The following is a 20,846-nucleotide window of genomic DNA, read 5'->3' on the forward strand; positions in this document are numbered from 1 at the left end:
AGTTACATAGGTTGAAAAAAGGCCTATGTCCATCAAGTTCAATGTTCCTCCTCCTGTGATGAAATGTCTTCTGCAGTTCTGACTTCTCTAACCATGGAAGATCAGCTGTTATCGCTGAGGGATGCCAGGCCTGGCCATGCATTTTTCCCACTTCATATCGAGTCTATAGATGCCTCTAATCCAAGGTTAAATTGAATAGACCATGTAATAGTAATGGTAGTCAAATAGCTATAATAAATGGTAATAAAAGATTATATGTGCAGTGTAACCAAATATTTCAGCGGTGTTAAAAATACACTGTAATGGCGCTGTAAGCTGAAAATGTTAAAATAAATGAATGTAATCTTAGAGCAATGTCATTTTTAATTTTAGTGAGTAGTTAATAATAGTCTCTGAATTTTGTTTCTGGATCCAGAATGTAAAATGGAGAATTACAGGCATTCCTCCCCTGAAAACCCCTGTGCTAATTTCCTATATAATTATATTGTAATGTAATGAAAGTTTAGTGAAAACCACTTTAACAACTGTAAGGAATAAAAATGTCAAGTCGTAGCGCATACAGCTCTGCCTAGAAATCTTGTATTATTCCGGAGCGTGAAGATCTGTTCACATCAGTTATTATGTAATACCACTGATTAATGGCTGTTGTGGTATGCCAGCAGTTTGTGTCATTGAATTAGCTTTGTTTCTTTTATTTTGGGCTGTGCTCTGATTAGTTATAGTAGTAGCGTACATCTCCATTTATATTCCTGAAGTTAGAAGTTGTCAACCTGTAAATTGGCCTTAAAGGTTTGTTCCCAGTATAATAAATTATCACCCAGTGATCCTGAGAATGGGGTTTTGGAACCTGGGTTGTGGGTCCTGCAGAGTCCAATCTTGGTTGGAGCGGAGGTAGTTTAAATATGCTCGACCAGTCATTGTAACTACCCAGCGTCAGCTAAGCGCTGTGCTTGACTTTCTCTGCCAGTCCAATAGACCATGAATAGAGAGGTGGTTGAGCATTTTCACATTTGCTCCACTCAAGAGAGGACTCTGCTGATCCTGGTTCCAGAGATCTGTTCTCGAGATCAATGTCAGACCCTCCGGTAAGTTATCCCTTGCCCTATGGAGAGGGGATAACGTATTATCTTGGGACTAATCCTTTCTAAGGTGCCCAAACATATATTAATTTCTGTAGAATTAGCCGACCATATAATGTTTATGGGGATGGTCTGACTCTTCTTTGTTAGCAGATACAATGCATATATTTGGGGGTTGGTACACCTGTCTGTAAACAGTACCCCAGTATGTAAAGTCCATAACCACATTAAGGCCTCAAGTCTGTGGCACTGCATAGACTTCTTGGGATCCAACTAATTGCTTTTAAAAATCTTAGATGGAGCAACATATAGTAGCACACAAAGTGCCGCCAGCTACCTAGTTTGGACCAGCATGATCTCCGCACAGCCTTGTGTATGCAACTCTGCTTTTAAATTAAACTATCGTTAGAAAAGAATCTATTATTTACATCAGGTATTTGAGGTACATGTATTTTTAAAGCAAATGTTTTTTTTTTTCATTTTATATTTTTATGATCTTAATTTAAAAAAAAAAAAAGAGTAATCTTGCTTTTTTTTTCTTTTTTTTTTCACGCCCGGAGTGGTCTTTTTTAGTCTTCTATTCCCTGTCCTTTTGGCATGAGTTTTCAGCGGGCTCCTTATCAGCTGAGGCAGGATTAGAATGACATGCAGGAAGCTGATGACACAGGATCCACCAATCACAAAAGGCGATGTCACTGCTGACTGTGGCCTGTGTAAACAGGCTCATTAGATGCATCAATACAAAAGATAGGGTCTTCCAACTCTAAGGTACGTCACACTAAACGATATCGCTAGCGATCCGTGATGTTGCAGCGTCCTGGATAGTGATATCGTTGTGTTTGACACGCAGCAGCGATCAGGATCCTGCTGTGATATCGCTGGTCGTTGATTAAAGTTCAGAACTTTATTTGGTCGTCAGATCGCCGTGTATCGTTGTGTTTGATAGCAAAAGCAACGATACCAGCAATGTTTTACAATGGTAACCAGGGTAAATATTGGGTTACTAAGCGCAGGGCCGCGCTTAGTAACCCGATGTTTACCCTGGTTACCCGGGGACCTCGGCATCGTTGGAGAGCTGTCTGTGTGACAGCTCTCCAGCGACCAAACAGCGACGCTGCAGCGATCGGCATCGTTGTCGCTATCGCTGCAGCGTTGCTTAGTGTGACGGTACCTACAGTAAAAAAAAAAAAAAATGCCCTTGTAAAAAAACACAGGTATCTGACTGGTGCAAAAACCGGACGTGTATGTGCACTTGGTCAGTAAACGCTGCGGGTTGGACGCTGCGTGCTTATGCAGATGTTACAGCATAGTGGATGGGATTTCAAGAAATCCCATGCCCACTATGCATCCACAGACGCCGGCGGATGACCCGCGGATATAGACACGCGGGCGCATCTATCAAGACCTCAGCATGTCAATTTATCTCGCAGAGATGCGAGCCTCTGCAAGAGAAATGTCACCCGTACAATGTATTGGATGCGGTGAATCCGCACAGTTCAGTGAACACATGCGGAATCACCTGCGTTCAATAGCCGGCAGCACTTTGGACGCAGCAGACATGACCCTGGTATCGTCGACGGGGTAGTCTTATAGGACAAGACCCACCCCCACCCACCTCTTCTCCCACCGTGGCCCCCAATTATCATTCCTATAACAATAAAGACACAACATCATTAATTCTTTGGAATGATATAGGCCACAGTAGCCTTATTTATTAAACATTAACAATAAATACATAAATACAAAGCAATCATAACATTTTTAAAGACTAGAAGGAGTCCTCGGAGCCCCAAGAATCTGGTGATTGACAACCCATACCGTGAACGTACGTAACACCAACTTTACTCCCAGCCGTTCAAAACCCTGGCTCGGGAGCACCAAAAAACCCACCCAAGGGTTCCCTGTTCACGGTAAAAAATCCCAGGAGATCCGGCCACCCCTGCCGGAACTCCCCAACCACCATTCACCAGATTCAAAAGACACCAACACCAAAACAGAGGAGCCATAAGCCAAAATGGATCCCCAAACCAATTTATTACCAACTCCCAGGACTCCCCCCAGCCGCCACGGCCACAATGACCCAAAGTAAAACACCCTTGCAATAAATGGACAGAAACATAACACAACCATCTCTTCTTTATTATTATTTTTTTTTTTTTTTTTTTTTAAAAATAGAAAAACAACAATAGGGCGGGAGGGCGGGACTGCTCTCGATTCAAAAGTGCGGGAAGTGAATGGACCCACCCCCCAAACTCCCATAAATCCTCAGCCACTAAACCTTCCCTCCCCTTTCATTAACCCCTTACCTACCCCACTCCCCCCCATTGTCATGCAGGCCTTCGCCTACGCCGTGGGGGGAGGGGGTACGGCTTGCTCCGGCCTTTACTTGTGCTACATCCAAAGCTCTGCTGATTCCTGAACACATACTCTAAGGAAATTGCATCATGATTTTTTGGGGGCGCAAAACTTTATCAGCATGCACAAAAGACAGCAAAAAATGCAGCAAAACCTGCTTTTTGTAAGCAGCTTCCCAACTTCCAAGAGGGTAGGTTTTGCAATGTGTGAACATAACCTTAACGTGCTGCAGATTTAATTCTACAAGTTCAAAAATAAGCAACGTGTGCATGAGCCTTCAGGATTCTTATTCACTTTGCTGGCATCCGGAAATCCTTCAGATTTTGTGAAAAAACTGTTAAAAAAAAAAAAAAAAGTGCCAAAAACGCAACGTGTGCACATAGCCTTAAAATGTCTGGTGCAGAGTTGTGGTGAATAGGCAGATGGAAAAATGGGTCGTAGTGATATCCTACTGATTTTCTTTCTCTTGCGCTGGCTGGAATATCCCTTGTATTCCTTCTATGACAACATATGTGGACATTTTCCATAGCTATTGTGTACATGCCCAAAACTAAGTTACCGTACTTATAAATGGCTGTCCGGGAAAGAATAGGACACGAGATCTTAATTATCATTAAACCAATTATGGAAAAACGTGCCTTACAATAGTCTCTGACTGTACGCTCCATACACTCCGGCCCTCGGGAAAATCTGATTTCTCACATGAGACGTACCATTGTTGCGGGGCATGGAAGCGGCTGGCGTGCTTGGCCTCTGCGCAGGAAGCGTTTATCATTGTGACGCCCCTTGACAATCGGCCAATATAGATGACAAGTCAGCGCCACCGACAGGCGAAGCTTGCCATTGTAGGAGCCTTTTCTTCTGTCTAGTGTTATATGTGGAATATCATTCATTTTGGCTTCACAGCAAATGTGCAGCAGGCTTGTAGCATTCATCCAAATGTATGGATGTTTTTATTAGCGCTATGTGACCTTCACAGGAACTCCGCACAGAAACAGCACCTTCTCTGTATTCTGTCAGCCATCACCTCTCTCCACAAAATCCCACATCGTGGCGTTTCCTGTAGGATTGTATGCTTAGTGCACAGTTCTCGTTTTTGCCCGTGTGATGGTTAGTCAGTCATGCTGCTTACAGTCCTGGACCCAAATCGTGCCGCAAATGGAGGTGAGATCTGTACCTGCAAGTAAATGTCCTCATAATAGATCCGAATCCTTGCTTAAGGTGGAAAAGTGGGCAAAAATGTATAAATTATAGGCGCATAGTATTCCTGATTGATGGGGATTCGGGTCCTTGGATCCATCGATCGGTCAACACACCGTTCTGAAGTGTGCAGCTCATGCAGGAGTTCTAGCTGAAGGAACAGACCCATAGACGTACGATACAGTCTCATAGAGCGGTATACGGACCCATAGACTTAGTATTGAGCTTGTATAATGCTCTGTGTGCCTGGTTCATGCAGGAGCTGTGCACACAGAGCATTGTACTTGCTGAATAGTACATCTATGGGTCTGGCCATGCAGTATACGGACCCATAGACTTAGTATTGAGCTTGTATAATGCTCTGTGTGCCTGGTTCATGCAGGAGCTGTGCACACAGAGCATTGTACTAGCTGTACTGTACATCTATGGGTCTGTATCTTCACTCTTACAGAGCAGTATACGGACCCATAGACTTAGTATTGAGCTTGTATAATGCTCTGTGTGCCTGGTTCATGCAGGAGCTGTGCACACAGAGCATTGTACTAGCTGTACCGTACATCTATGGGTCTGTATCTTCACTCTTACAGAGCAGTATACGGACCCATAGACTTAGTATTGAGCTTGTATAATGCTCTGTGTGCCTGGTTCATGCAGGAGCTGTGCACACAGAGCATTGTACTAGCTGTACCGTACATCTATGGGTCTGGCCATGCAGTATACGGACCCATAGACTTAGTATTGAGCTTGTATAATGCTCTGTGTGCCTGGTTCATGCAGGAGCTGTGCACACAGAGCATTGTACTAGCTGTACCGTACATCTATGGGTCTGTATCTTCACTCTTACAGAGCAGTATACGGACCCATAGACTTAGTATTGAGCTTGTATAATACTCTGTGTGCCTGGTTCATGCAGGAGCTGTGCACACAGAGCATTGTACTAGCTGTATCGTACATCTATGGGTCTGTATCTTCACTCTTACAGAGCAGTATACGGACCCATAGACTTAGTATTGAGCTTGTATAATACTCTGTGTGCCTGCTTCATGCAGGAGCTGTGCACACAGAGCATTGTACTAGCTGTACCGTACATCTATGGGTCTGGCCATGCAGTATACGGACCCATAGACTTAGTATTGAGCTTGTATAATGCTCTGTGTGCCTGGTTCATGCAGGAGCTGTGCACACAGAGCATTGTACTAGCTGTACCGTACATCTATGGGTCTGGCCATGCAGTATACGGACCCATAGACTTAGTATTGAGCTTGTATAATACTCTGTGTGCCTGGTTCATGCAGGAGCTGTGCACACAGAGCATTGTACTAGCTGTATCGTACATCTATGGGTCTGTATCTTCACTCTTACAGAGCAGTATACGGACCCATAGACTTAGTATTGAGCTCGTACACTGCGCTATGTGCTCGGCTCGTGCAGGAGCTGTGCTCTTCACAGTGGTGTTTTGATTGATCAGTAGGATTACTCGGATCCCCACCGGTCAGAAACGCTATGCAGCCTATAATATATAATATCCTTTACAAAATGATAGTTGCATTTTATAATGTAGCTAAATGTATACATTTTACTTGTAGTATTTTTTGTTGAGAGGGGGGTCTGTGGATCATAGGATGCAGTCTTGTGTTCAGACATACGTGACACATTGCACATGCAGCGGACTGGCTGCGCGTTTCATGACTCAAACTCAACAGTCTCCTCAGAATAATCGGGCTGTCAAATTTAGGTCAAGACCCAGCGCCGTACATCATGTATTTCACAGATGTCTGACTTTTGGCCTTTTTTATTACTTCTTTCTTCTATGGTAGTTTGGAAAACGGCACGCGTCGTTGGCTATTCTCAGAACTTTGCCTAAAGTGAACTGTAGAGCTGGGCCTGGATGGCAAGTATGGCCGGCTCTTGTGTTCATGATGGCAAGACAGGGGCAGGTTGCTTCTATAAGATATTGGACGGGTCATGCGGATATGCCACAAATTTTCAAGATGGGACTTCTCTACAGTAGTGGGCACTGCCCTGCAGCACTGGGGCTTGGGCTTCAGGGAGTACCATATATTGTGTGCTGTTTTGACAGTATGTAAGTAATCCTCTCTGTACACTTCAGCAGAATATGTTGGTGCTATATAAGCTACATCAAATGAAAAATGTATCCCATAATAATGGACATACCGTATACCGGAAGAAAAAACATCACTTTATCATTGTCTACCGTATAGTGGTCCTATTCTTTGTTTAAATTGCATTTGGCTTTTCTATTTCTTCAACATGACCTGGATAATAAAATGAACACAAAATTGGTCGTGAGTTGAGAAGACTAGGGACAAATCATTACTGCATTTGTGCCCGAGTTTCTTTTTTTTTTTTTTCTTTTTTTTTTTTAAATAAATTTAAAGGGAATTAATCACCAGATCTAAGCTACCTAATCCGAGAGCAGGATACTATAGAGACAGAGACCCTGATTCCAGTGATGTGCCACTTACTTGGCTGCTTAGAGTAGTTTTTATAAAATGATTGCTTTTATCAGCAGGAAATTATCACTACAGGACTACTTGACCTGCTGCCAGGCAGTCCAGCCCCGCCCTGCGCAGTGTATATAAAAAGCAGCCAATCAGTGGTGTGGGCGGGGTTATACAGAGCTCTGTACTCCGAGAACTGCTAGATCTGCAGCAGATAAAACATTTCGTTATCAAAACTGCAGCACTATAATGTAAGGGATTCATCATTAGGTCTGTTTCCCTAAATTTCTTACCCGATAGCAAAAACCTGGTGACAGATGACTGATGAACATCAGGTATTGACTGAAACGTCTCATTTTTTTCTGGAATTTCTTCACTCAGTAAATAAGTTCTTGAACACACCTATACGAGTGTTACATTTACACCAGCCCCCTCTTCCTGGAGTGATTTCCTGTTTACCAGCACTTTTTGTTTCTACATTTTTAAAAAAAATATGCGAATAATAAGTCAAAAAATGGTTAATGTGATGGGAGGTGAAATAGACCTTTTTTGACTTTGCACAACATTCATGAACAGTGTGCCCTATTTTGATTATTTTGGCAGAAAAAAAAAACTCAACAAATAACACAAGATCAAAAATGTGACTTAGACTACGTTCAAATTTGCGTTGTGCGGTGCAGCGTCGGCGACGCAACGCAAATGTAAACGCATGCACAACGCAGCGTTTTGTGACGCATGCGTCCACTTTTGCATGGTTTTTGGCGCCGAAAAAACTGCAACTTGCTGCGTCCTCTGCGCCCTGACGCATGCACCACAGTGACGCATGCGTCACAAAACGCAAGTGCAACGCATGTCCATGCGCCCCCATGTTAAATATAGGGACGCATGCGTCGCCGCGGCTGCGCCTGACGCAACGCTAATGTGAACGTAGCCTTAAACAATACCGCACGGCAGGGTGTTTCGGTTCTGCAGACTTGATATATGTACTTCTACGACTCGATTGTTTGATGTGGCCGCTCACGGTAGTAGGTGGTTATATAAATGATTATTTTAGGGCTCTGGTCACAGGAATTCCTTTCATTGTGTATAGGCCGCCGTACACATTGTTTATTCCATACAATCCTGGATGTCAGTAGGTTAGTGGATGGGACTGTCCTGGCCTGAACATGTTTTCAGATTTCTACTATGCTAATATATTTCATGATGGATTAACTGTACTTGTCAGTAGTGTCCTCAGCGCATTAGGAGTTAACGTCTGTGCCCTGACTTTTGAGGGCACATGGGCTGACTGTCTGTTGCCCGGAGTATTGTGGGCTGTCAGGAATCCAGGCATTGTGGGCTGGGCACAGCTGAACAAAGCAGTATTGAGCCCCACCATGTTCTGCTGCATTGAAATCTGAGTGGGTCAGGAAATTCCTAGCATTGCTGTGGGAACACTTGGAGACCCTCTGCTACTGCTCCAGTGAGCGTGCCGTAGACAATATACCGCCAGCCCACCTCGAAAAATGCAAAGATGGGTAAAGCTTTCCGCCCAGGGCAATGTCCGACCTCGACCATTAGACTGACAGAAAACCCCAAAGTAATACACAGCTGAGCTTCAGTGATCCATTGGTACCAAAATCTAGGTTGTGGGTCATGTCCTGTCCTAAATGACTGGTCTACCTGGCCAACATTTTCTGTGGATCAGTCTTACAATTTATATGCGTCTAACCATTTTCTAGAGCTGTTCTTACAAACCATCCAGACTTGGAGTAATTCTTCTTCCTGACCCCATTGGTTATGTTCCTTATGTCTCATGGCAACAATAAAGCTCGCCATGAGACTCATTAAAAGGAAGAAATTGACCAATTATTTAATTTTTTTTTTTGTGGTTTATATTTATTTTTTGTCAAATTTTTTTTTTTTTTACAATATTTTTAAATATTCTTTAAAAAATAGTAATCTTGCTTTTTTTTTTCTCAGAATCTGCATTATTGGATTCCTTCTTCCTGTCCTTTCAGGAGGAGTTTTCAGCAGGCTCCTTATCATAAGAGGCAGGATAACTCTGACTGGTAACACCGGAGCCACCAATCACAATAGGAGATGTCAGTGCTGACCCTGCACTCACTCATTAGATAATTTAATACAATCAGTGGGGTCAGAGTCTGTTCACGGGGGCCAATGTTTGATTGGATATCCTAAACACAACAGGAAGTTAAAGTCCAAAAAAGACCCAGAGGCCGCTGGGAAAATAGCAACATTATTATTTTTATTGTGATTATGGGAAAAAAACCACATTGGCATAACTGTTTTTAATCCCTTCATGACACGGTGATTTTCTTTTTTTTTTTTTTTTTTCTTTCTTTTTTTTATCTCATTGCATTTTATTACATTTTTTATTTCCACTTGTTACACTGTTTACCATTCGGATTAATTTACTTTATATTTTGATCGTACATTTCCGAATGCAGCAATTCCAAATATGTATTTTTTTATTGTTTTATTTTTGGGGAGGGGCAAAAGGGCGGGTGATTAGAACTTTTTTTTTCATATTTTTATAAACGCTTTTTGTTTATGTATTTTTTTTTTTTACTGTATTTAATAGCTCCCTTAAAGGACATGAAGCTATGATTGTCTGAGCATGAGCACTGCTATGTATGGAGAAAATCACAATCTCCTATGAACGCCAGCTAAGCGCTGGTTTCCACAGGAGTATCGTAATGAAGGGCACAGGGGTTTTTCAGCAGACCCAAATCCCCCCACCACCACCCCCACCACCCCCAACTGTCATGACAACCCATCGGCACCCCACGTTCATCCACAGGCTACGCCACACGCCCCCTACTGGCCCGTGTTAAATGCTGCTTCAACAATTGGGCACGGATCAGCCACAGGGGAGCTCTGCTCCACCTGTGGCTGTTAAAGGCACATGATGGCTGATTAAATCAGCCATCATGTGTCGGAGAAGATGGGGGCTTTTGCAAAGGCAGGGACACAAAATATGACATAAATGTATGTCATATGCCGTTAATTGGTTAAAAAATACATTTAGCACCAAAAACCTGATTTAATCCAATATGTCATTTTCTGATCGCTAAGATCACATGAACTTGTAGCTTGATGCTGAGAATTGTTCTCTCCTCTTTTTTAAGAGATCTCTGATTAAATTTATTTACTGGGTTTTTTATTACGGTAGCTCTTTTTTGTGAACATTTTGATGGTTATTCTTCACCTTAAATGCTGTCGACATTCTTCATAGCTTCTTTGTGCCAACTTGCTACTAGAGATGAATTGGGCGAATCAATTCCAAGGACTCTGGTCCAGCGGTCACATCAGTATTTTTTGGCCTCGGACTGGATGGAGTCTGGTGCTCTTCCTGCCGACATTCTTGGCGCCTCGTCTGATTTATAGGCCCATCGCTACATCTGTAATGCGGTGTGACACGCATGACGTCGGGCCAGGCCTACAAATTAGAAGAAGCAGGTTGGACACATTTCGTAGGACTCATTTGGTGGCCCCGGAGTACTGATGTGGCTGCAGGACCAGGTCCTACTAATCTGTTCTATCATCACTACTTGCTCTTTAGAGTTGACTTTTGGTATTTTCCATATCGGATCCACTCTGCCACCTTTCTCTGACTCCTGAATGAAAGCAGCCAGCAGCCTTGAGCAGGGAAGGCTCGGGAAGCTCAGGTACAGCAGTGAGGGCTCGGGAAGCTCAGGTACAGCAGTGAGGGCTCGGGAAGCTCAGGTACAGCAGTGAGGGCTCGGGAAGCTCAGGTACAGCAGTGAGGGCTCGGGAAGCTCAGGTACAGCAGTGAGGGCTCGGGAAGCTCAGGTACAGCAGTGAGGGCTCGGGAAGCTCAGGTACAGCAGGGAGGCTCGGGAAGCTCAGGTACAGCAGTGAGGGCTCAGGAAGCTCAGGTACAGCAGTGAGGGCTCGGGAAGCTCAGGTACAGCAGTGAGGGCAAGAAGTCTGATGCTTTAGGGTCTTGGAAAGAGAACTGTGCAGATAACCACCGACAGTAAGACGCATGTCAAAAATGATTACGCTCTTTCTAGGTCATCAAGTAGCAGAGGATATATTTAGACTTCACACCTTATACATAGAAGCCAAGGAAAAGCTAATTTGGATGGATTTTTTTTTTGGTTGGATGCAAAAGCGAGAAAAGCACTTACACATGCATCTGCTCTTCAGCTGCTGCTTTTGTCTTAAAGAGTAACCGTCGTTTTCATTTTATTTTTCACAAATCAGTAGTACATGTAAAAATAAGAAACTTTGTAATATATCTTATTAGACAAATCCGCTTCTTTCTCCTCCAAGACCGATAATTCATTCTCAAAATTCTCAATTCATAAGTAATATCTTGTCGGTGAATGCAGATTTTCCATTACTGAGATAAATGGCCGTTGGTGCTCATAAGGTTCTATGGAGGACGGTTACTAATTTCAGGAGAACTTGCAGCAGAATGTCTGTGTCCGCCTCTAGCTCCTCACTCTCCATATGATTTTATAAGCACCAACTGCCATCTATCTATCTATCTATCTATCTATCTATCTATCTATCTCTCTATCTCTCTATCTATCTACTGTATCTATCTATCTACTGTATCTATCTATCTATCTACTGTATCTATCTATCTACTGTATTTATCTATCTATCTATCATCTACTGTATCTATCTATCTACTCTATCTATCTATCTACTGTATCTATCTATCTACTGTATCTATCTATCTATCATCTACTGTATCTATCATCTACTGTATCTATCATCTACTGTATCTATCATCTACTGTATCTATCTTCTACTGTATCTATCTTCTACTGTATCTATCTTCTACTGTATCTATCTTCTACTGTATCTATCTTCTACTGTATCTATCTTCTACAGTATCTATCTTCTACTGTATCTATCTTCTACTGTATCTATCTTCTACTGTATCTATCTTCTACTGTATCTATCTTCTACTGTATCTATCTTCTACTGTATCTATCTATCTATCTATCTATCTATCTATCTATCTATCTATCTATCTATCTATCTATCTATCTATCTATCTATCTATCTATCTATCTATCTATCTAGTTTACCTTATAAATTGAGACTAAAAAAATCAGTCCAGGAGGAGAAAAAAAGATTTCTCTAAGATATATTACAAAGTTGCTTAGTTTCATGTGTACTGTTCATTTAGGAAATTAAAAGTTAAAGCAATTACTCTTTAAGTACTTACTTGCATAAAAATATTACTGTAAGGTGATCGTAATCAGTATGGCATTCTATGTTCAAAAACCTATATTAAAAATAGCAGGGGTTGTACTGATGCCCTTATTGATAACTACTCATCTTTCCCAGAAACTGTTGTAATGTATTGATAGAATAGAACAACGACAAAGGGATAGCTCACTATGGCGACCCCAGTCTGTGTACCTGTGTATCTTTCTGCCTATGCACAGTGTACACAGAAAGCAGTCAGTGTTGTGGGCGGGGTTATACAGAGCTCAGCATTCAGAAAACTTGTAGAACGGCAACAGACAACAAAGCGATTTTATCAGCAAATAGATCAGTTAGTGAAACAGCTGGAATCAGGGTCTCTATACCTGTATCTGTTGTTTTCAAATGACAAAGCAAAAATCTAGTGATAGATTCCTTTTAAAGGAATTGTATGCATTGGACAAGCTCTGTAGAAGTGGTATTTATCAAAAAATGTTATCTGAAGGAGTACATAGTAGCCAAGGTGCACAATTATAGGGCACAGAACGCTCTTTTCGTTGGGTGAAATGATCTATTGGGTTTTGTTCTCTGAAACCTTGCAAATCTCTTTATTATGGTGTTTGTTTTCATCCCTGGTAAAACAAAAAAAAAAAAAAGTATCTGAGCAGAATACTCAAGAAAAAGGAGACAGGCTGAGTTGACCCTTTCACTGCCATCATCTGTACTCCGAATGATTATGTTCTCAAAATAGACTGGGAAACAGCAGGGGCTTGGATGCCACTGACATGTAATTGTCTTTATTCCTGTAAGACAAAGCTCGTTTTGCAAAATGTCATCACTTTCTGTGGTAGACAAAATTCTTACAAAGAGTAACTATTTATTTTTTAAGTGCCGCAAGTCTGGTGGTGTAATCCCACTAGTGTTCAGTTTGGCTGTAGATCCACCACAGAGCCGTGACGGATTTAATGAGTTATGCAATACTTGACAGGACAGGTGGCGTTTTTCAATTTCATTATCTTGATTAAAAAATGCTAGATTTTTGCAGTTACAATACTTCTGAGCTGTGTACCGTGTAGAAGAGGCAGTAGTCATCTCATCTTTAGAAGGCAGGTTTTTGGGATTGCTTGGGGTCCCACAAGTTAGACCCCCTGCAAACAGTAAGTTCTCCCCTACTCTATTGATGGGTGATAATTTGCAATTTTAGGATAACATCTTTAAGTCACGCCACTTCAGGAATCAAGCTATCAATAAATTCTTAAATGCATTCTGTAACAAGGTTTTTGCCACCTAATCTGAGAGCAGCAGAGCCAGAGACCCTGATTCCAGTGATGATAATAATAATAATAATAATAATAATAATAATTTTTATTTATATAGCGCCAACATATTCCGCAGCGCTTTACAACTTATAGAGCGGACTTGTACAGACAATAGACATTACAGCATAACAGAAATCACAGTTCAAAACAGATACCAGGAGGAATGAGGGCCCTGCTCGCAAGCTTACAAACTATGAGGAAAAGGGGAGACACAAGAGGTGGATGGTAACAATTGCTTTAGTTATTTGGACCAGCCATAGTGTAAGGCTCGGGTGTTCATGTAAAGCTGCATGAACCAGTTAACAGCCTAAGTATGTAGCAGTACAGACACAGAGTGCTATTAACTGCATAAAGTGTATGAGAACACGATGCAAGGAACCTGATTATGTGTTTTGGTTTTTTTTTCTATTTTTAATAGGCCACACAGGGATAGTTAGGTTAATGCGTTGAGGCGGTAGGCCAGTCTAAACAAATGCGTTTTTAGGGCACGCTTAAAACTGTGGGGATTGGGGATTAATCGTATTAACCTAGGTAGTGCATTCCAAAGAATACCAGTGATTACACTTACTGAGCTGCTTGCTGTAGTTTTGATTAAATCACCATTTATTTTATCAGCGGGAGATTATCATTGGGGTCAAACTTGCTGCCACATAGTCAAGCAATATACATAAGATCTGTATAACCCCACCCTCACCACTGATTGGCAGCTTTCTGCCTATGCACAGTGTACACAGCTGTCAATCAGTGGTGTGGGTGGGTCATACAGAGCTCAGCATTCAGAGAACTTGTAGATCTGCAGCAGATAATACAGGGATTTCATCAAAATGACAGCAAGCTGCCCAGTAAATGATACATAGCTGGAATTGGGGTCTCTGCCCTACCCAATGCTGCTCTCAGATGGCGTAGCAAAATCTTGGTGACAAATTCCCCTTAAGTAATCCCAGTATGAGAACTGTAATACATAGGACCGAAGTCGAAAACATCCCAATAGTGTAGGTGTTATACTCAGATCCATGGGTACATAATTTTGTTACATTGTACCGCAGTGTAACATTTTGTTTTTTTTTTTTTTCTCCTGTAGAGATCCGAGCCCAATTGTTGGAGCAGCTAAAATGTCTGGATCAGCAATGTGATCTGCGCACCCAACTTCTTCAGGACCTGCAGGACTTCTTTCGTAAGAAAGCTGAAATTGAAATGGATTATTCCCGTAACTTGGAAAAACTCAGCGAGCGGTTCCTGTCCAAAACCCGTGGAGCGAAAGATCAACAGTTCAAGTAAGATAAAAAAGAATGGAAATGTGAATTCTTCCAGTGTTGGAATAATAATGGATTCTGCCGTGCTCCGTGAATACCATATTAGATCGGGTTACGCTTCTTGGGGGACTTCTCTTGGCACAGGCACCCTACTGACATGGCTGGTGATCTGTCACACTTTCTAGGACTTTAATGATACACTGTCGCTAACCCATAATCTCCCATTTAGAACAGAACGCTAATTTCCACAATTGCAGCTGTGCCGTAGAGCGTAATTGGGTTCCATAAGAAAGCGACCATGTACAGGACTAGTAATTCCAGGTGCAGACATAAGGAATAGGATTACAGTAAAGAATCTACCGTATATACTCGAGTATAAGCCGAGATTTTCAGCCCAAATTTTTGGGCTGAAAGTGCCCCTCTCGGCTTATACTCGAGTCATGGTCGGTGGTGGGGTCGGCGGGTGAGCACTGTCATATACTTACCTGCTTCCGGGGCTCCTGGCGCCCCCCCTGCACGTCCCACTGTCTTCGGTGCCGCAGCCTCTTCCCCTGAGCGGTCACGTGGGACCGCTCATTAGAGAAATGAATAGGCGGCTCCACCTCCCATAGGGGCGGAGCCGCCTATTCATTTCTCTAATGAAGCGGTGCCGGTGACCGCTGATAGAGGAAGAGGCTGCGGCACCGAAGACCAGCTGTCCGGGGGAAGGAGCGGGACGCCGGGAGCAGGTAAGTATGACATATTCACCTGTCCTCGTTCCACCCGCCGGGCGTCGCGCCATCTTCCCAGCGTCTCTCCGCACTGACTGTGCAGGTCAGAGGGCGCGATGACGCATATAGTGTGCGCGCCGCCCTCTGCCTGATCAGTCAGTGCGGAGAGACGCCGGGAAGATGGCGCCGAGGAGCTGCACGCAAGAGAGGTGAGTATGTGTTTTTTTTTTTTATAGCAGCAGCAGCACAGATTTATGTGGAGCATCTATGGGGCAATGGTGCAGAGCACTATATGGCAGAGCTATGGGGCAACGGTGCAGAGCACTATATGGCACAGCTATGGGGCAACGGTGCAGAGCACTATATGGCACAGCTATGGGGCAACGGTGCAGAGCACTATATGGCACAGCTATGGGGCAACGGTGCAGAGCACTATATGGCACAGCTATGGGGCAATGGTGCAGAGCATTATATGTATGGCACAGCTATGGGGCAACGGTGCAGAGCACTATATGGCACAGCTATGGGGCAACGGTGCAGAGCACTATATGGCACAGCTATGGGGCAACGGTGCAGAGCACTATATGGCACAGCTATGGGGCAACGGTGCAGAGCACTATATGGCACAGCTATGGGGCAACGGTGCAGAGCACTATATGGCACAGCTATGAGGCAACGGTGCAGAGCACTATATGGCAAAGCTATGGGGCAACGGTGCAGAGCACTATATGGCAAAGCTATGGGGCAACGGTGCAGAGCACTATATGGCACAGCTATGGGGCAATGGTGCAGAGCATTATATATGTGGCACAGCTTTATGTGGAGCATCTATGGGGCCATAATGAACGGTATGGAGCATCTATTTCTAATTTTGAAATTCACCAGTACCTGCTGCATTTTCCACCCTAGGCTTATACTCGAGTCAATAAGTTTTCCCATTTTTTTGTGGCAAAATTAGGGGGGTCGGCTTATACTCGGGTCGGCTTATACTCGAGTATATACGGTACTTGCCCTCTTAGAGGTCTCCTTGGACTTGTGATCAGCACTGTGAATACATGATACTACATGAAACAAAAACTCAGCTCATTTTGATGAATGGGGTGGGTACGATATTACATTTTGGTGATTGTACACATCCATCATCCTTTGGACTGACGATCATTTAGTAACCTGGAGGACATTCCTTTCCATACAAATCAGACTCGTGCCCAACTCAGTACCAGGCAGAATTCGGCCACCTAGCAGTGCCAGATATGAGAAAATGTGATGGCCGACTTCTACCCCAAGGGTGCGCCTGAAGCTTTAGGTAGATTACCACTGATGATTGGTATCAAAAGCAGAGTGATGTCACTGCAAGTACATAGTGATGTCACCTTCCTCATCCTGGCAGGCCAGGAGAGCATTCCTCCTTACATAGTTCCATAGTTATTAAGGTTGAAGGAAGACTGTAAGTCCATCTAGTTCAACCCATAGCCTAACATGCCCTAACATGTTGATCCAGGGGAAGGCAAAAAAACCCCATGTGGTAAGAGTAAGCTCCACATTGGGGAAAAAAATTCCTTCCTGACCCCACATACGGCAATCAGACTAGTTCCCTGGATCAACACCCTATCAAGGAATCTAATATATATACCCTGTAACATTATACTTTTCCAGAAAGGTATCCAGTCCCCTCTTAAATTTAAGTAATGAATCACTCATTACAACATCATACGGCAGAGAGTTCCATAGTCTCACTGCTCTTACAGTAAAGAATCCGCGTCTGTTATTATGCTTAAACCTTCTTTCCTCCAGACGTAGAGGATGCCCCCTTGTCCCTGTCTCAGGTCTATGATTAAAAAGATCATCAGAAAGGTCTTTGTACTGTCCCCTCATATATTTATACATTAACATAAGATCACCCCTTAGCCTTCGTTTTTCCAAACTAAATAGCCCCAAGTGTAATAACCTATCTTGGTATTGCAGACCCCCCAGTCCTCTAATAACCTTGGTCGCTCTTCTCTGCACCCGCTCTAGTTCAGCTATGTCTTTCTTATACACCGGAGACCAGAACTGTGCACAGTATTCTAAGTGTGGTCGCACTAGTGACTTGTATAGAGGTAAAATTATGTTCTCCTCATGAGCATCTATGCCTCTTTTAATGCATCCCATTATTTGATTTGCCTTTGTAGCAGCTGCCTGACACTGGCCACTGAATATGAGTTTGTCATCCACCCATACACCCAGGTCTTTTTCATTGACAGTTTTGCCCAGAGTTTTAGAATTAAGCACATAGTTATACATCTTATTACTTCTACCCAAGTGCATGACCTTACATTTATCCCCATTAAAGCTCATTTGCCATTTATCAGCCCAAGCTTCTAGTTTACATAAATCATCCTGTAATATAAAATTGTCCTCCTCTGTATTGATTACCCTGCAGAGTTTAGTGTCATCTGCAAATATTGAAATTCTACTCTGAATGCCCCCTACAAGGTCATTAATAAATATGTTAAAAAGAAGAGGGCCCAATACTGACCCCTGTGGTACCCCACTGCTAACCGCGACCCAGTCAGAGTGTGCTCCATTAAAGGGAACCTGTCACCACGTTTTTGGAAGATGGGATAAAAATAGCGTTAAATAGGGGCAGAGGTGGGCGTTACATTAGTGTGTGTGTTATGCGTTTATTACCCACCTAAGTTGCCGAAATAACTTTGCAAAGTCTCCGTTTTCGCCTGTCAATCAGGCTGGTCAGGTCGCATGGGCGTTGTCTTCCCCCAGATTTGGCGTAGTTTTCCGTTGGTGGCGTAGTGGTGTGCGCATGCCCAAAGTCCGGAATCCTCTTCCAGGGGATTTAAAATAGCGCGGTGTTCGTTATTGCATTGGTGATCGGTGGGCGCGGCCATCTTCCTTTGGCCGCGCGTGCGCAGAAGCGGCGCTCTGCTGGCCGCGGCTTCAGGAAAATGGCCGCCGCGATATCCATCTGCGCACGCGCGGCATCCCGCGGCCATTTTCCTGAAGCCGCGGCCAGCAGAGCGCCGCTTCTGCGCACGCGCGGCCAAAGGAAGATGGCCGCGCCCACCGATCACCAATGCAATAACGAACACCGCGCTATTTTTAAATCCCCTGGAAGAGGATTCCGGACTTTGGGCATGCGCACACCACTACGCCACCAACGGAAAACTACGCCAAATCTGGGTGAAGACACCACGCCCATGTGACCTGACCAGCCTGATTGACAGGCGAAAACGGAGACTTTGCAAAGTTATTTCGGCAACTTAGGTGGGTAATAAACGCATAACACACACACTAATGTAACGCCCACCTCTGCCCCTATTTAACGCTATTTTTATCCCATCTTCCAAAAACGTGGTGACAGGTTCCCTTTAATAACCACCCTTTGTTTCCTATCCCTGAGCCAGCTCTCAATCCACTTACACATATTTTCCCCTTCACGGAGAATAGACCGTGATATTTTATGTTTTCCACTACTGATTACGGTACTTCTAACCAGAGCTGTGAAGTCAGTCCGTGTCCATTTTAGTGGAGTCTGTATAAAATGGACCGACTCCGACAACATACAATAAATTGGGTATAGTAGTAAAATGCAGGATGGCTGTAAATGTTTTCAGAATTTGGGAAAGTTATAAAGTGCCCTATAAATGTCTGTTCTGTTCCTGATCTAAGGATCTCAGCTTATAATTGAGATGAATCTGTGCTGCACTTTATGTACATGCTCAGTAGTGACCAGTGCTGTGGGGTCGTAGCTGAGATGAATCTGTGCCTCACTTTATGTACATGCTCAGTAGTGACCAGCGCTGTGGAGTCGTAGCTGAGATGAATCTGTGCCTCACTTTATGTACATGCTCAGTAGTGACCAGGGCTGTGGAGTCGTAGCTGAGATGAATCTGTGCAGCACTTTATGTACATGCTCAGTAGTGACCAGCGCTGTGGAGTCGTAGCTGAGATGAATCTGTGCAGCACTTTATGTACATGCTCAGTAGTGACCAGCGCTGTGGAGTTGTAGCTGAGATGAATCCGTGCTGCACTTTATGTACATGCTCAGTAGTGACCAGTGCTGTGGGGTCAGGGAAATTGAGGAGTTGGAGGTTTGGCTTACCCACTACATCCCTGCTCCTAATAGATTTGTTTTACTGTTAGTTGTAATTCATGGCACCTACACAATCATATATTGAATTAGTTTAAGAAAAAAGTTTGTTATACAAGAATATTTTAGCTTTGTAGTTGATAACTTGTTTAAAGGGCATTTGTCAGCAGAATCCCCCCCCTACCCCCAAACTATTTATATACATACTAGATGGCAGCCCGATTCTAAAGAATCGGGAGTCTAGAATCCATATATACTTTCTTTATTCAAATGTAAGAATAATACAATTAATAAATAATAGTAAGAAAGAACAAAAAATGGCTGCACTCACCAGCTCTTGACAATTCTTGACAGTACGGCACATTTCTGATTGGTCGCTCGCGGCAGGCGGCAACCAATCAGAAAAGTGCCGCGCACCACGAAGGCATATATCTTTGTCCACCCTAAGCGGGTGTAGGACGCTGGTGACGTCACTTATCTCCGGACATAATCTCCGGACAAAGCCACGGAAGTTGGCACAAATTGCCGGAAGTAGTATTCTAGGCAATTATATATTAGATTTTAATGTTATCAGTGTTTACCTTTGAACGTTTATATTGTATTGTCCTGTCACCAGCCATGTGTACGATTATCGGCCGAAAGCCTCTCTGGAACCAATAATCACCCCATGTAAAGGTATCTTTATAAGTTAAAGATTCAGAATACTATGACTTTTATCATATCCTGAACAGTCAAGTTTTTTATGAACCGTTAAGGTTTTCTGGTTGAAGTAAAAAAAACTCTGAGTGTTTACAGTTTGAAACCATAAAATGTTGAAAAATTATGTCATTCTTGAGTATATCACTCAATGGTGCTCATAAACGTGTCAAATTTGATCTATAATATACTTTAATATACGTTACTTTAATCTTTAATATACTTAAGAACAGGGCCCCAGACATCACACAGGGGGTCTGAAACACCGCACAGTGGTCCAAAATATCGCTGTGCTCTGCCTGGGGCCCCATATGCTGCCTGGGGCCCCTGTGCTCTGCCTGGGGCCCCATATGCTGCCTGGGGCCCCTGTGCTCTGCCTGGGGCCCCTGTGCTCTGCCTGGGGCCCCTGTGCTCTGCCTGGGGCCCCTGTGCTCTGCCTGGGGCCCCATGTTCTGCCTGGGGCCACTGTGCTCTGCCTGGGGCCCCATAAGC

At 43.5% G+C, this 20,846-nt stretch overlaps 1 protein-coding gene across 2 annotated transcripts in view; it reads left to right on the forward strand.

Annotated features, from left to right (window-relative positions):
• The window catches only part of SRGAP2 (SLIT-ROBO Rho GTPase activating protein 2), a 163,141-nt gene that overhangs the window by 45,443 nt on the left and 96,852 nt on the right, over positions 1 to 20,846 (forward strand). For both annotated transcript variants that reach the window (XM_077295152.1, XM_077295151.1), the window contains exon 3: positions 14,690 to 14,882. In XM_077295152.1, the coding sequence (XP_077151267.1) occupies positions 14,690 to 14,882 (193 nt within the window). The remainder of the gene's footprint in view (positions 1 to 14,689; positions 14,883 to 20,846) is intronic.

This window comes from Ranitomeya variabilis, chromosome 3, assembly GCF_051348905.1.
Source record: "Ranitomeya variabilis isolate aRanVar5 chromosome 3, aRanVar5.hap1, whole genome shotgun sequence".
NCBI classification, from domain to species: domain Eukaryota; kingdom Metazoa; phylum Chordata; class Amphibia; order Anura; family Dendrobatidae; genus Ranitomeya; species Ranitomeya variabilis.